Source organism: Gopherus flavomarginatus, chromosome 3, assembly GCF_025201925.1.
Source record: "Gopherus flavomarginatus isolate rGopFla2 chromosome 3, rGopFla2.mat.asm, whole genome shotgun sequence".
Lineage (NCBI taxonomy): Eukaryota > Metazoa > Chordata > Testudines > Testudinidae > Gopherus > Gopherus flavomarginatus.
The window spans coordinates 163,922,594-163,938,166 of record NC_066619.1 but is presented as its reverse complement, the minus strand read 5'-3'; the positions used below and the strand labels follow the sequence as shown (position 1 = coordinate 163,938,166).

The 15,573-nt window shown below is 47.2% G+C and overlaps 1 protein-coding gene across 5 annotated transcripts in view; it reads right to left on the bottom strand.

The window, feature by feature from the left end:
• CCSER1 (coiled-coil serine rich protein 1) overlaps positions 1-15,573 on the bottom strand; it is a 1,165,803-nt gene that overhangs the window by 428,108 nt on the left and 722,122 nt on the right. For all 5 annotated transcript variants that reach the window (XR_007773146.1, XM_050944018.1, XM_050944020.1 and 2 more), the window contains exon 9: positions 445-522. Coding sequence is in view for 4 of the 5 variants with exons in the window: in XM_050944018.1 (XP_050799975.1) it covers positions 445-522 (78 nt within the window). In the remaining variant the exon portion in view is untranslated. The remainder of the gene's footprint in view (positions 1-444; positions 523-15,573) is intronic.

The following is a 15,573-nucleotide window of genomic DNA, read 5'->3' as shown; positions in this document are numbered from 1 at the left end:
ATGTCAAGTTCTTTGCAAAGTTGTGTGCCTTTTGTCACATATACCAGAATGCAAGAGTGACTTGCTTAGTCTATGATGATTGCAAACATAACTTCATTGTTAATAAGTGCACAAATGCCTTTTTTAAAAAAAAATATGGAAAGATTTCACATTGTACTAATACACATCATCCTAGATGTGTTCGTGCCAATGCTAATAGAAGTATATCGGAGCTGTTGGTAAAACAAGCAATTAGTATGATATTGGAATGTTGTCAGCTAGCTGTAATTATCTTTTTCTGTTGCAGAAGGCATTTGAGAATCATTTAGGAGCAAAAGAGGAACAGTGTTTTACTAAATCCTATTAAATTAATGCATGGACATTCCACTAGCAGAGGCAAATAGGCTGGTCAAAGTCTGAATACAATAAAGAAGACAAAAAATAATGTTTAATACAGCTACTTACATCATGGCCTACAAGTTCAGTCTGTGTGGATTTATCTACTTGGGAAGCGAGAGCCTTCTGTAAATGTTGGGCTTTCTCCTGCAAAACAAAACAACATATTGTAGGTGAGTCATATTCTCCCTCACTGGGCTTTAGAGCTACTAACATCCAGATAATAAGTGCAAAACTCATGCACGGACAGCTGTTTGGAAATGGAGTTATCATGGTATTATTCCCACTGGGAGATTTGTTTTCCTGGTACTGTTATCTTATGTATCAACTGATCCATTTATTAAGTGGGCAGTGAGCTCATAAACTGTGAGTATGCATAATTTAGGAGTGCCATGGGAACATCACTGTTATGTGATACATGGGATCCTCCTTCAGGAGCAGATTTAGGATTCTGTTAAGCAAGCACTTCTGTGGATGCCACAAGCATATTTTACGATAGAGAAGTTAGCAGCATACTACCTAGCAAAACCAGATTCTGAAGGATGAGAAGGGATATCCATAGACTAGAGATTACTGGAACATTTTCAACAAAAATTCTCTCATTGAAATACGCAGTTTCATTCAAGCCAACACATTTCATGAAGAAACATCAATTTAAATTACATTTTCACTGGAAAGGTTTTTGAGGTCCGGAGTCAAAAATTTGATCAATGACAGAAAAAGAGAGAAAGAAAGAGTACCGATTTTCTAAATAATCTGACTGTAACCGAGCTGGCTGCCTCCTGCGTGCCCCCTCATGGCCTAGGGTCATGCTTCAGGCAGCCTGCCTCCATTTCCCCTTGGACTGTTTAAATCAGGCTTTTTCTTGGTCAAAAATACCCCTCCATGGGGACTGGTTTTATTAAGATAAAATAAATTCTAAACAAAACTGAATTGACCCCATTGCTGGCTATGTGATTGTGCAGGAGTTTATAGAAATATATGCTGGGCAGAAGTGGAGAAGCCCTCTTTTACCTGGACCAGCATCCACCCTCTCACTGATGGAAATAGTGAAATGCCATGTTTGGTCAGGATCCATTGTGGGCACTAAGCTACCTGCTCCCTTCTGGGGGGGCCAGGAAGCTATTTTTCCTCTCACCACCAGATTGGCCTAAGTGAAGGGCAGGGGGATAACGGGTTCCAGCGGAAGCTTAATTGGCAGTGTCCATGGAAGGTTAAGCTATGTCATCACAACTCATTATGATGACGTGGGGAAGATGTCTGATGCTGATACTTTATAGGGACAGGATACAGTGATCAGATAAATGGACTGGTAAAGGATTTAAAGGAGGTATTTATTAAAAGAGAGCAAATGGGAGAGGGGGTCAGGGCTCCTATGGCACGAAAAGGAGCCAACCTCCTTCCCTTATAGCCCACCTTAATCCTCATTCGAGTAGGGAGAGATGTTAAGGTCCCAGCAGCGGGTGGGGTAGGGAGCAGGATGGGAAAGGGGGAGGGCTGATGGAAGTCTTCCTGCTGCCAAGTATATAGTGAAATGGTCAAGGAATTACCTACACTGTATGCTTTTTTCTAACTCAGAGAGTTAATAATAAAGTTGCAGCTTAATTAAACCACATCCAGTAACTCCTGTTTTTAATTCTTTGGGAGTGGGGAAAGCCCTCATAATACAATTTAAGTTTCAGAAACATTTAAAAGGTGATAATAGTATAGCATATATGAGAGCAAGTCCACTAGTACAGTAATAGACAACTTCAATGTCATCATTCAACGGAGATTTCAAAGCATGACAATGCATCTTTTACACCAGGGATAGGCAACCTCTGGCATGCGTGCCACCTGATTTTCAGTGGCACTTGCACTACCCAGATCCTGGCCATTGGTCTGGGGGCCTCTGCATTTTAATTTAATTTTAAATGAAGCTTCTTAAACATTTTAAAAATCTTATTTACTTTACATACAACAGCAGTTTAGTTATATATTATAGACTTATAGAAAGAGACCTTCTAAAAACGTTAAAATGTATTACTGCCATGCGAAACCTTAAATCAGAGTGAAAAAATGAAGACTCGGCACACCACTTCTGAAAGGTTGCCGACCCTTATTTTACACATTAATTCAACAAATCATAAACTGCCTAAACAACAGCATTCTTCAAATATCAGAATTAAATATATTTAATAGTAATACCCATTCTTATATTTTCTCTTCTTTCTGTATATTTGGCTGATTTATACTAGTTAAATAAGTTAATTATGGGTGCAATTCTTGAAAAGCAATTCTACAAAGTATCTACTTATTAAAATTGTTGAGTAATAAGAGGCTATCAGGGTCCTTAATGCTACAATGTGTTCTTCTGATATAAAAGCACTCAATAAAACTGATAACTTGATATTGCAAATATAATTTTATACACTATGTACTGTATCAACAGAAAGACATGGGCTGTATAATGGGCTGTAGTGATAATTCTGGAAACAAAAAACCTCCTAAGTCCCATCAACAGTACTAAAAGTGAACACCAAGTAGCATGACTTTGATTATAGAAAATAAAGTGAAAATTTGTTAAGGCATCATTGTAAAAAAATTACCACATCAGCTTCCATTGGCCCAGAGCTCACTTAGCCTGTCTCACCCCTCCTCATTCTAAAGTGAGCATCAGAAATTCCAGCTCACAGGTATAGATGATTTTGCCCAAAGACAAATTTTCCAGAAAAAGTTGATATTCATTTTTTTCCTGAGTGCTTCCTTTCCAGATTCCAAACTCTCTTCTTCAGTGTTATCACTTTAGAAAATTCTATATCCAGAGAAGGTCTAATTTTGTAAACCACAGTTTATGTGATTTACAAATACTTGTATCTGAATACTTGACTGTGATAAAGTAACATGGTTTAACATGATTGAGACCCTCACATTTGATGACTCAGTTTGGTCCTGCCTATACAAAAAGGACTAGAACATGTTATAGTCAAATTTGAAAGTTGTCCATTAGTACTGGTTCATAATATAGACATTTTTCTTTCACAGTATAAGCTGGGCATCAGCTGACATAAGAAATATTACGGTCTAGCCCCATCCCTGTAAGCCTGCTCCAAGCAGCCCTTCCCTCCCCCTCACCCCCAACTCCCTTCATTGCTATCACTAGTGCAGCTCACATTAGTCAAGGGAAACAATCCTCCCCACACACCCCTCCCATAATCATGGATACATTCTTTAAGAAAAGTGCATCAGATAACAGCATTTCTGGATCTGCAAAATGGAATGATTATCAGACCAACAAGACTATAGCATTCTCTGGTTGAATCCTGTCCACACAGGTATGGCTAACCTACCTAGTGTTTTCAAGACTGAAAACACCACAGAGGCACAGTGCTTAAAAAAAAAGCAATGGATGTTTATGTAGCTATTGTCTGTGCACAAACCTTAAACTGGTAGGCCCCTATCCAGCAAAGCACTTACACACATGCTTAACTTTGAGCATATGAGCAGTCCCATAAACTTCACAGGGCTACTTGTGTGCTCAGAATTAATCACATGTTTAAGCAGTTTGTTTGGCTGGGGCCTTAAATGCAGTTATGTTAAGGTGTCATTATTAGTGAGGGACCAAACAAGCTCTGCTCCGCTCCTTGTGGAAACCTCAGAACATGTTTTTCTACAGAGATATCCTGACACAGGACATGGAGTGTTTTTCCTACTTTCCTCCTAATCCAACAAATAGCTATTATGCTAATTCCCATAAATACTGTACCATCATTACAGCCTGTGCTTCAGAAGTTAGCACAGCGTCAATACTGAACTACCTGGAATAGCAGTGACACTATGTGTATTAGAATGAAGACCATTTATGTATTTAAAGAACTTCCTAGGTTCTACAGAGAATGGTCCCATGTTTTATGATTAGGGCCCTATCAAATTCATGGTCCCTTTTGCTCAATTTCACAGTCAGAGGGTTTTTAAAATAGTAAATTTCATGATTTTGATTACTTAAATCTGCAATTTCACGGTGTTGTAATTGTAGGGGTCCTGACCAATAAAGGACTTGGGGGAGGGTCACAGGGTTATTGCAGAGGGGGAGGGGGTCGTGCTACTGCTACCCTTAGTTCTATGCTGCTGCTGGCAGTGATGCTGTGCTGCCTTCAGAACCAGGTAGCCGGAGAGCAGCAGCTGCTGGCTGGGAGCCCAGCGCTGAAGGCTGAGCCACCCCACCAGCAGCACAGGAGAAAGGACAACATGGTATGGTATTGCCACCCTTACTTCTACGCTACTGCCTGAAGAACTGGGCCCTCAGTCAGCAGCCACCCCTCTCTGGCCGGTCAGTTTTGAAGGCAGCAGTGCAGAAGTAAGGGTAGCATGGTATGGTATTGTCACCCTTACTTCTGTGCTGCTGCTGACGGAGTGCTGCCTTCAGAGCTGGGTGCCTGGCTAACAGCCACTGCTCCTCCAGCTGGCCAGTTCTAATAATAATCTAATGGTCCAATCCCTACCACCAAGTCTAAATACTGTGTGGCATATTTTCCTCCAAAATAGCTTCTGGAAATGTTGCCATTGGCCTATGTGTAGAGTTTAGGAGATGACAACAGAAAGATTCAAAATCAAAACCTACGTTTTCCTAGTGAATTTCATGTTTGGACCTTCCATGCATCATGCAGAAAGTCGACCTTACAGCAACGATTATATCATCTATTTAAATCACGCTTCTCTGAAAGTTTAAGATTTTAAAGTAAAGCTCCAAGCAACAAAGCAAAAAGATCAACTTCCAAGTGACCTTCATAAATATGTAATAGCTAAACATCTCTCCTTACCCTAACATTTGTTCTTATTGCCTCTTATTCTGAATTAAACATAACAAACCAAAAATGTCATTTTCAGTACAGTGCACAAAATCGGGTGAGGTAAGGCACTGGCTTTCCCAAATGTAAGTCAATTTCCTCCCTTCTTCCCCCCCTTCCTCCCAAGAGTGATGCAGCAATGTGTAGTTTGTATCCAAGTATCATTTAACTGAGACCCCAATATTAGTATACAAGAGTGAGGGGAGACTGAGGGCTGTGTTTGTTTTAAGGTCATCTCACATTTCTGAAAGATACATTCTCAAAAATGAGATAGAACATTTCACTAAAATAACTTCATAGCATAGTTGAGTGCACATTTTCTTCCAGTTCAAGGAGAGGTCGCCTGTATTTATGTAATGACATGTTTTACAGGGAATGATCTCTTACTGCATCATTTTTTGCTGCTTCAATTATTGAAGCCACAAATGAAAATGACTCATTAACCAAAGCGAAAACTTTCCGCTATGGAACCACTTCCCTCCTTAAGGGTGAAACTGATATTGAAGTGCAGGTAGGGGGAACACACTGAATCTGATTTTGAGTAAAAAAGAACTATGTATAGTTATATCTCAAATTCTGTGTACAACACCTATGACACGATTTATATTAATTAAAAAAACAAAAAACAGACAGACAATGTTTCACCAGGAATTACTACAGGAGAAGCACAAGGGGGACTACAGGCATCAAGATGGTAAGAGTAGAAAGAGAAGATTTGTACCCATTGTGAAAAACACGAATGTCTTTACAAACACGAACCTCAAGAAACAAAATAAAGTAAAATCCCGAGAGAGAACGAAAAAAGGAATGTAATAGAAGGAAGAAACACGAGCTACCTATTATCACCATTCATAATAAAAATTTACTGGCAAACTATTAAATTAAATAGATCTATGAAAACACATGCATACAGGCACACAGACATAATGGGATAGGATAAACCAGATGAACCAGGGCAGTAGGCCCATCTGCGGTTTGCCTAAGGCAGCAAAATATTTAGTGCGGCCTCTGCTGTAGGTAAGACACCTCAATATTGATGTAAAAATGATATCAAATTATTATAACTTATTTTTATCTCATTGCAATCAAGGCTGTGCTTTTACTGAATATTAAGATATAGCTACAAGTACGTTACATCCAGGATGCTTAACAATATAACAATATCAAATTATGCTTAGCTAGTTAGGTTGCAAAATGTTATAGACTCAGACTCATAGGTCAGAAGGGACCAATCTGATCATCTAGTCTGACCTCCTGCACAAGGCAGGCCACAGAACCCCACCCATCCAATTTTATAACAACCCCTATCCCAGGACCGAGTTATTGAAATCCTCAAAAATGGTTTGAAGACCTCAAGCTGCAGAGAAACCACCAGCAAGCGACCCGTGCCCCACGCTGCAGGGGAAGGCGAAAAACCTCCAGGGCGCCTGCCAATCCGCCCTGGAGGAAAATTCCTTCCCGACCCCAAATATGGCGATCAGCTAAACCCTGAGCATGTGGGCAAGAGTCACCAGCCAGCACCCAAGAAGGAATTCTCTGCAGCAACTCAGTACCCATCCCATCCAACATCTCCCCGCAGACCATTGAGCAAACCTGTCTGGTGGTAATTCAAGATCAATTGCCCAAATTAACGATCCTATCATAACATCCCCTCCATATACTTATCAAGCTTTGTCTTAAAGCCAGGAATGTCTTTTGTCCCCACTACTTCCCTCGGAAGGCTGTTCCAGAACTTCACTCCCCTAATGGTCAGAAACCTTCGTCTAATTTCAAGTCTAAACTTCCTAATATCTAATTTATACCCATTCGTCCTCGTGCCTACATTAGTACTAAACTTAAATAATTCCTCTCCCTCCCTAACGTTAACCCCCTTGATATATTTATATAGAGCGAGCATATCCCCCCCCCCCAGCCTTCTTTTGGCCAGGCTAAACAAGCAAAGCTCTTTGAGTCTCCTTTCATAAGGCAGTTTTTCCATTCCTCGGATCATCCTTGTAGCCCGTCTCTGAACCTGTTCCAGTTTGAATTCATCCTTCTTGAACATGGGACACCAGAACTGCACACAGTATTCCAGATGGGGTCTCACCAACGCCTTATATAACGGTACTAACACATCCTTATCCTTGCAGGAAATACCCCGCCTGATGCATCCCAAAATCGCATTTGCTTTTTTAACAGCCGTATCACATTGGCGACTCATAGTCATCCTGCTATCAACCAGTACCCCAAGGTCCTTCTCCTCCTCCGTCGCTTCCAACTGATGCTCCCCCAACGTATATCCAAAATTCTTATTATTAATTCCTGAATGCATGACCTTGCACTTTTCACTATTGTATTTCATCCTATTTCTATTACTCCAGTTTACAAGGTGGTTCAGATCTTCCTGAATAATATCCCTGTCCTTCTCCGTGTTAGCAATACCCCCCAGCTTCGTGTCATCCGCAAACTTTATTAGCACATTCCCGCTCTTTGTGCCAAGGTCAGTAATAAAAAGGTTAAATAAGATCGGTCCCAAAACTGATCCTTGAGGGACTCCACTAGTGACCTCCTTCCAGCCTGACAGTTCACCTTTCAATACGACTCTCTGGAGTCTCCCCTTTAACCAGTTCCTTATCCACCTTACAACTTTCATATTCATTCCCATCTTTTCCAATTTAACTAACAGCTCCCCGTGAGGAACCGTGTCGAATGCCTTACTGAAATCTAGGTAAATTATATCTACCGCATTTCCTTTATCTAAGTAATCCGTCACCTTCTCAAAGAAGGAGATCAGATTGGTTTGACACGATCTACCTTTAGTAAATCCGTGTTGCAATTCGTCCCAATTACCATTGACCTCTATGTCCTTAACTACTTTCTCCCTTAAAATTTTTTCCAAGACCTTACATACTACAGACGTCAAGCTAACAGGCCTATAATTACCCGGACCACTCTTATTCCCTTTCTTAAAAATAGGAACTACATTAGCAATCCTCCAGTCATATGGCACAACCCCCGAGTTCGTCGATTGCTTAAAAATTCTCGCTAACGGGCTCGCAATTTCACGCGCCAGTTCCTTTAATATCCTCGGATGGAGATTGTCTGGGCCCTCCGACTTTGTCCCATCGAGCTGTTCAAGTACGGCCTCTACCTCGGTTGCGGTAATATCCACTTCCATATCCACATTCCCGTTTATCATCCCTCCATCATCGCAAGGTTCCTCACCAGTCTTATTAAAAACTGAGGCAAAGTACTTGTTTAGATGTTGGGCCATGCCTAGGTTATCCTTAACCTCCATTCCATCCTCAGTGTATAGCAGCCCCACTTCTTCTTTCTTTGTTTTCTTCTTATTTATGTGGCTGTAGAACCTTTTACTATTGGTTTTGATTCCCTTTGCAAGTTCCAGTTCAATGCGGCTTTTAGCCTTCCTCACTTTATCCCTACATGTTCTGACCTCACCAAGGTAGCTTTCCTTACTGATCCTGCCTTTCTTCCACTCCCTGTAAGCTTTCTGCTTTTGTCTAATCCCGTCTCTGAGTTGCTTGCTCATCCAGTTTGGCCTACAACTCCTGCCCATGGTTTTTTTCCCCTTTCTCGGGATGCAGGCTTCCGACAGTCTCCGCAGCTGTGACTTAAAGTAATTCCGGGCCTCCTCCGCATTTAAATCCACTAATTCCTCTGTCCAATCCACTTCCCTAACTAATTTCCTTAACTCTTTAAAATTAGCCCTCGAGAAGTCAAAAACCGTAATCCCAGATCTACATTTGTTTATCCTTCCATCTAGTTTGAACTGAATCAGCTCATGATCACTCGAACCAAGGTTGTCCCCTACCACCATTTCTTCTATGAGGTCCTCACTGCTCACCAACACCAAATCTAAAATGGTATCCCCTCTTGTAGGTGCTTCAACTACTTGATGAAGAAATCCATCCGCTATCACATCCAGAAAAATCTGACCCCTATTATTCTTGCAAGAACTCGTCCTCCAGTCTATTCCGGGAAGTTGAAGTCCCCCATAATCACACATTTCCCCTTTGTGTTTACTTCATTAAAGACATTAAAGAGGTCTCTATCCATATCCCAATCAGATCCCGGCGGTCTGTAGCACACCCCAAGCACTATCTCAGGGGAAGCTCTAGTTGCTTTTTTACCCAGTGTGATTTTTGCCCAGACAGACTCTGTCTTATCCATTCCATCGCTTCTTATTTCGCTACAGCTAATTTCATCATTGATGTACAAGGCTACTCCACCACCTTTGCCTTTCTTCCTGTCTTTTCTAAACAGCACATAGCCTTCAATACCCGTGCTCCAGTCATGAGTACTATTCCACCAGGTTTCGGTAATCCCTATAATATCCGGTTTCACTTCCTGCACTAGTAACTCCAGTTCCTCCATCTTGTTACCTAGGCTCCTCGCATTAGTGTACAGACCTTTAAATTTTCGGCGTTTGTTGTCAGTGACATTCTTTCCCCCGTCGTGCAGAAACCTTCTACCACCAGCATCACCTGTTACTCTGGTTTCTACTCCACTATTCCTCCTTGGATCAAATCTTGGGGCCGCAAGGGTATCCCCTCTCACTTTGTTTACTTCCCTCTCCAGGTTATATTCTGGCGTGGAGATCTCCCGAACATCTCCCAACCATCTCCCCCAACTTCCTAGTTTAAAGCTCTCTTGATGAGGTCGGCGAGCCTCCATCCTAGAATTCTATTTCCCTCCTTGCTTAGATGAAGTCCATCCTGAGCGAACAGTCGTCTATCCGTAAATGCTTCACAATGACCGTACATCCCAAAGCCCTCCTTATAACACCACTCCCTGAGCCATCTGTTGATCGCCATAATCTTGTCACTCCTTCGTCGCCCCGCTCTAGGAACCGGCAGAATCCCACTGAAGATCACCTGAGCCTCGATGTCTTTAAGCCTCTTCCCCAGTCTGAAATAGTCCTCCTTGATACAGTCCAGCGAGTAACTAGCCGTGTCATTCGTTCCCACATGAAGGATAATCAACGGATTCTTTCCCGCTCCCGCTAAGATCGTATTCAGCCTCAAGTCCACATCCTGTATCTTAGCCCCTGGCAGACAGCACACTCTTCTGTTCTCCCGATCAGGTCTAGTTACAGGCCTGTCTACTCTTCTCAGTAAAGAGTCTCCAATCACGTAGACTTGCCTTTTCCTGGCGACAGTGCGATTCTGCGGTCTATCCCCCACAGCAGCTGGCCGCGATTCCTCTCGATTTGTATTCGCCCTTACAATCCTCCTAGGGCTCGTACTTGATGTCGCCTCCACTGACTCCTCCCCTCCTTCTGCAGGACTAGCTGCTTGCCTCTTCTTCCTCGCCCTTTCTCCTTCAGCAGCCTGCTGTGCTCCATCTTTATTTCCCAACTCAGCAAAAATGTTCCTGAGTTCTATTTGTCCATCGCTGGCCCTTCTTTTCCTCTGCCTGGTTCTCCTAGTGACATGCTTCCACCGTCCACTTTCCTCACCCAGCAGCCCCTCCTCAGAGTCCTTTGGTCCTGCTTCTATCTGCTCGTCTGAGCTTGTCCCCTGTGCCTCATCATGTCTGTGTTCCATCATCTGCTCAAATCCCCTTCTAAACTCAGCCAGAGTTTCCACTTGCATCTCCAGTCCTCTTACCTTTTCCTCCAGCAGCTGTATCAAGCGGCATTTCATGCAGATGAAACTCCTTTCAGGTGCTCCCTCTAGGACCAAGTACATGCCGCAGCTACCGCATCCAGTCATCCTCAGTGTGTCTGCACCTGCTGCCTCCGCCTCCATCATAGCGCTGCAACTCTGTGCCTGGCAATCCACAGCTCACACCGCACCGCAGGCCACCAACAAGCGCAGGGCTGCTGGCAGACTCCTGCCTCTTCCCTGGTCTGCCTTCCTGGTTCCTCTGCCTTGGTCTCCCCTGCAACCTCCCCCTGGGAACTCCCACTGAAACTCCCCTGTTAGCCGCTCTGTTCGCCGCCTCCTGTGCCGTTGCAGCTGACTGTGCCGCTGCCTGAGTGCCTGGCTCCTTATATAGGACCCCTAATCAGGTAAGCCCCACCCGCAACTCAGGGCTCAGCCTCGCTCCCAGCACACAGCCCCTAGCAGCCTGCACACACACTCACACACAAACACCACAAACTACAAAAACCACAAAAAAAGACGGTTACTCACCTTTGTAACTGTTGTTCTTCGAGATGTGTTGCTCACATCCATTCCAGTTAGGTGTGCGCGCCGCGCGTGCACGTTCGTCGGAAACTTTTTACCCTAGCAACTCCAGTGGGCCGGCAGGTCGCCCCCTGGAGTGGCGCCGCCATGGCGCCCAATATATATCCCTGCCGGCCCACCCGCTCCTCAGTTCCTTCTTGCCGGCGACTCCGACAGTGGGGAAGGAGGGCGGGTGTGGAATGGATGTGAGCAACACATCTCGAAGAACAACAGTTACAAAGGTGAGTAACCGTCTTTTCTTCTTCGAGTGATTGCTCACATCCATTCCAGTTAGGTGAATCCCAAGCCATACCTAGGCGGTGGGGTCGGAGCGAGAAGTCGCGGCATGGAGCACAGCAGATCCGAAGGCCGCATCCTCTCTAGACTGCTGGACCAGGGCGTAGTGGGAAGCAAAGGTGTGGACCGATGACCAGGTCGCTGCCCGACAGATTTCCTGGATGGGCACACGGGCAAGGAAAGCCAGCGACGACGCCTGCGCCCTGGTAGAATGCGCAGTCACACGGCCCGTAGGGACGTGGGCCAAGTCATAGCAGGTCCTGATGCAGGACGTTACCCAAGAGGATAACCTCTGGGAGGAGATAGGAAGCCCTTTCATGCGGTCCGCTACTGCCACGAAAAGCTGGGGGGATTTGCGGAAGGGCTTAGTCCTCTCCACGTAGAACGCGAGAGCCCTACGGACATCAAGCGAGTGGAGCTGCTGCTCCCTGCCTGAGGAGTGAGGTTTCGGGAAAAAAACCGGGAGGAATATCTCTTGGTTGACGTGGAAGGCTGAGACCACCTTGGGGAGAAAAGCAGGGTGTGGTCTCAGCTGCACCTTGTCCTTGTGGAAGACCGTATATGGGGGGTCTACCACAAGAGCCCGGAGTTCCGACACCCGTCTAGCTGAGGTGATAGCTACTAGAAAGGCCGTCTTCCAAGAGAGGTAAAGCAGGGAGCAAGTAGCTAACGGCTCAAAGGGGGGCCCCATGAGCCGGGACAACACCAGGTTAAGATCCCAGGTTGGAGCAGGGGGACGGACGTTAGGGTATAAACGTTCCAGCCCCTTAAGGAATCTAGACACCGTCGGGTGGGAAAAAACAGAGCGACCATCCGCACCCGGGTGAAAGGTGGAGATAGCTGCTAGGTGGACTCGTAACGACGATATGGCCAGACCTTGCCCTTTGAGGGACCAAATGTAGTCTAAGATGTCGGCTACTGAAACTTCCATAGGGCGGAGATTTTTCTCCACGCACCAAAAGGAGAAGCGCTTCCATTTGGCCAAATATGTCGCTCTTGTGGACGGCTTCCTGCTGCCCAAGAGCACCTCCCTCACCGGCGTGGAACAGCGCAGCTCAGAGCCAGTCAGCCACGCAGGAGCCATGCCGCTAGGTGCAGCGACTGCAGGTCCGGGTGACAGAGGGTCCCGTGCTCCTGGGTAATCAGGTCCGGATGAAGGGGCAGGGGAACTGGGTCGGCTATGGTCAGGTCCAGCAGCATGGGGTACCAGTGCTGTCTGGGCCATGCCGGGGCTACCATGATCACGTGAGCCCTGTCCCTGCGCACCTTCAGAAGGACCCTGTGGACCAACGGGAATGGGGGAAACGCATAGTACAGGTGGGTCGACCACTGGATGAGGAAGGCATCCGCTATCGACCCGGGCTCCCTGCCCTGAAAGGAGCCGAACGCTTGGCACTTCCTGTTCCCTTTGGACGCGAAGAGGTCCACCCGGGGATAACCCCACCTCCGGAAGATGGAGAGGGCGACGTCTGGGCGGAGGGACCACTCGTGTGACAGGAAGGATCTGCTCAATCGATCCGCCAGCGTGTTCCGTACTCCGGGGAGGAAGGAAGCCATGAGGTGAATGGAGTGGGCTACACAAAAGTCCCAGAGTCGTATCGCCTCGTGGCACAGGGAGGAGGATCTGGTGCCGCCCTGCTTGTTGATATAATACATGGTCGTCGTGTTGTCGGTGAACACCGCGACACAACGACCCTGGAGCTGATGACAGAACGTTTGACAAGCAAGACGGACCGCTCTCAACTCCCGCATGTTGATGTGTAGCCGCACCTCCTCCTGGGACCACAGGCCCTGCGTCCTCAGGGTCCCTGCGTGGGCCCCCCAGCCGAGATCTGAGGCATCTGTTGTTAGGGACACCGAGGGCTGAGATGGGTGGAAGGGGAGACCCGCACACAACACTGACTGGTCCCGCCACCAGTCGAGAGAATCTAAGACCCCCTGGGGGATCGTGATTAACATATCTAGTGGCTGTCTTGTCGGCCTGTAATGACCGATGAGCCACAGCTGGAGTGGCCTCATGCGGAGCCGAGCGTAATTGGTCACGAAAGTACAGGCCGCCATGTGGCCTAACAGGGTTAGACACGTCCTCACTGACGTCAAGGGGGCTGTCTGTAGCCGTTGCACGATGGCCGACAAGGCCTGGAACCGCTGCAATGGCAGCAAGGCCCTGCCCACAGTGGCGTCCAGGACGGCCCCGATGAATTCCACCCTTTGTGTGGGGGCCAGGGTGGACTTGTCTGTGTTCACCAAGAGGCCCAGAGCGGCGAACATGTCGGTGATCACACGGACATGGCTGCAGACTTGTTGGTGCGACGTGCCTCGAATCAACCAATCGTCCAGATACGGGAACACGTGGATACGACTGCGCCGAAGCTGCGCCACAACAACTGCCATGCATTTCGTAAACACTCTTGGGGCCGTGGACAAGCCAAATGGGAGGACTGCAAATTGGTAATGCAGAGACCCCACAAGGAAGCGAAGGAAACGTCTGTGGGGTGGCCAGATAGCAATGTGAAAATACGCGTCCTGCATGTCGAGGGCGGCGTACCAGTCTCCCGGATCCAGGGATGGGATAATGGTCCCCAAGGAAACCATGCGGAACTTCAACTTCACCAGGTACTTGTTGAGCTCTCGCAGGTCGAGGATGGGCCTGAGGCCTCCCTTGGCCTTGGGGATCAGAAAGTAGCGGGAATAAAACCCCTTGCCTTTCTCGTTCTCCGGCACCGCCTCTATAGCTCCTTTGCCGAGGAGCGTCTGCACCTCCTGCCGAAGGAATTGCTCGTGAGAGGGGTCCCTGAAGAGGGACGAGGAAGGGGGGCGGGGAGGAGGAAATGAAACAAACTGCAGGCGGTATCCCGACTGCACCGTGCGTAAGACCCAGCGGTCTGATGTTATTAGGGACCACGCCGGGAGGAAAAAAGAAAGGCGGTTGGAAAACGGGGGGAAAGGATCCAATGGGGAAACTGTTACTGCGCCCTCGGGCGCACCTTCAAAATGAAGGCTTGGGACCAGGCGGGGGCTTAGAGGAGCCTTGGTTTTGGCCCCCTTGGTTCCCCGAGTGCCTGCGCCTTCCGTTCCTGCCGCGGCGCCTGTTAAGGTCCTGCCGCTGGCGGAACTGGAGATACGGCCTGCGCTGTTGTTGCTGTTGCTGCGGCCGGAAGGGTCTGCGTTGCGTCACTGGAGTGTGCATCCCCAGTGACCTCATGATGACTCGGTTGTCTTTTAGACTCTTGAGTCTAGGGTCTGTCTTGTCCGAGAACAGCCCTTGGCCTTCAAAAGGAAGGTCCTGTATTGTGTGCTGGAGCTCCGGCGGAAGGCCGGAAACCTGCAGCCAGGAGAGGCGACGCATTGTTACACCCGACGCGAGGGTACGGGCAGCCGAATCCGCAGCGTCCAGAGAGGCTTGCAAGGACGTGCGTGCGACCTTCTTGCCTTCCTCTAAGATGGCCGCAAACTCCTGACGAGCATCTTGTGGCAACAGCTCCTTGAATTTGTCTGCTGCCACCCAGGAGTTAAAGGCGTATCTGCTTAACAGGGCCTGTTGGTTGGAGACCCTGAGTTGCAGCGCCCCAGCCGAGTACACCTTACGGCCGAGGAGATCCATCCGCCTGGCCTCCCTGGATTTGGGGGCTGGAGCCTCCTGACCATGACGCTCTTTATCATTGACGGATTGGACCACCAGGGAACACGGAGTCGGGTGTACGTGGAGGTACTCGTAGCCCTTAGAAGGAGCCATGTACTTCCTCTCGACGCCCTTCGCAGTGGGAGGAATGGAGGCCGGAGACTGCCAGATGGTGTTGGCGTTGGCCTGGATGGTCCGTATGAACGGCAGGGCGACCCTGGTGGGAGCGTCTGCCGAGAGGATGGTGACAATAGGGTCCTCTACCTCCGAGACCTCCTCGGCT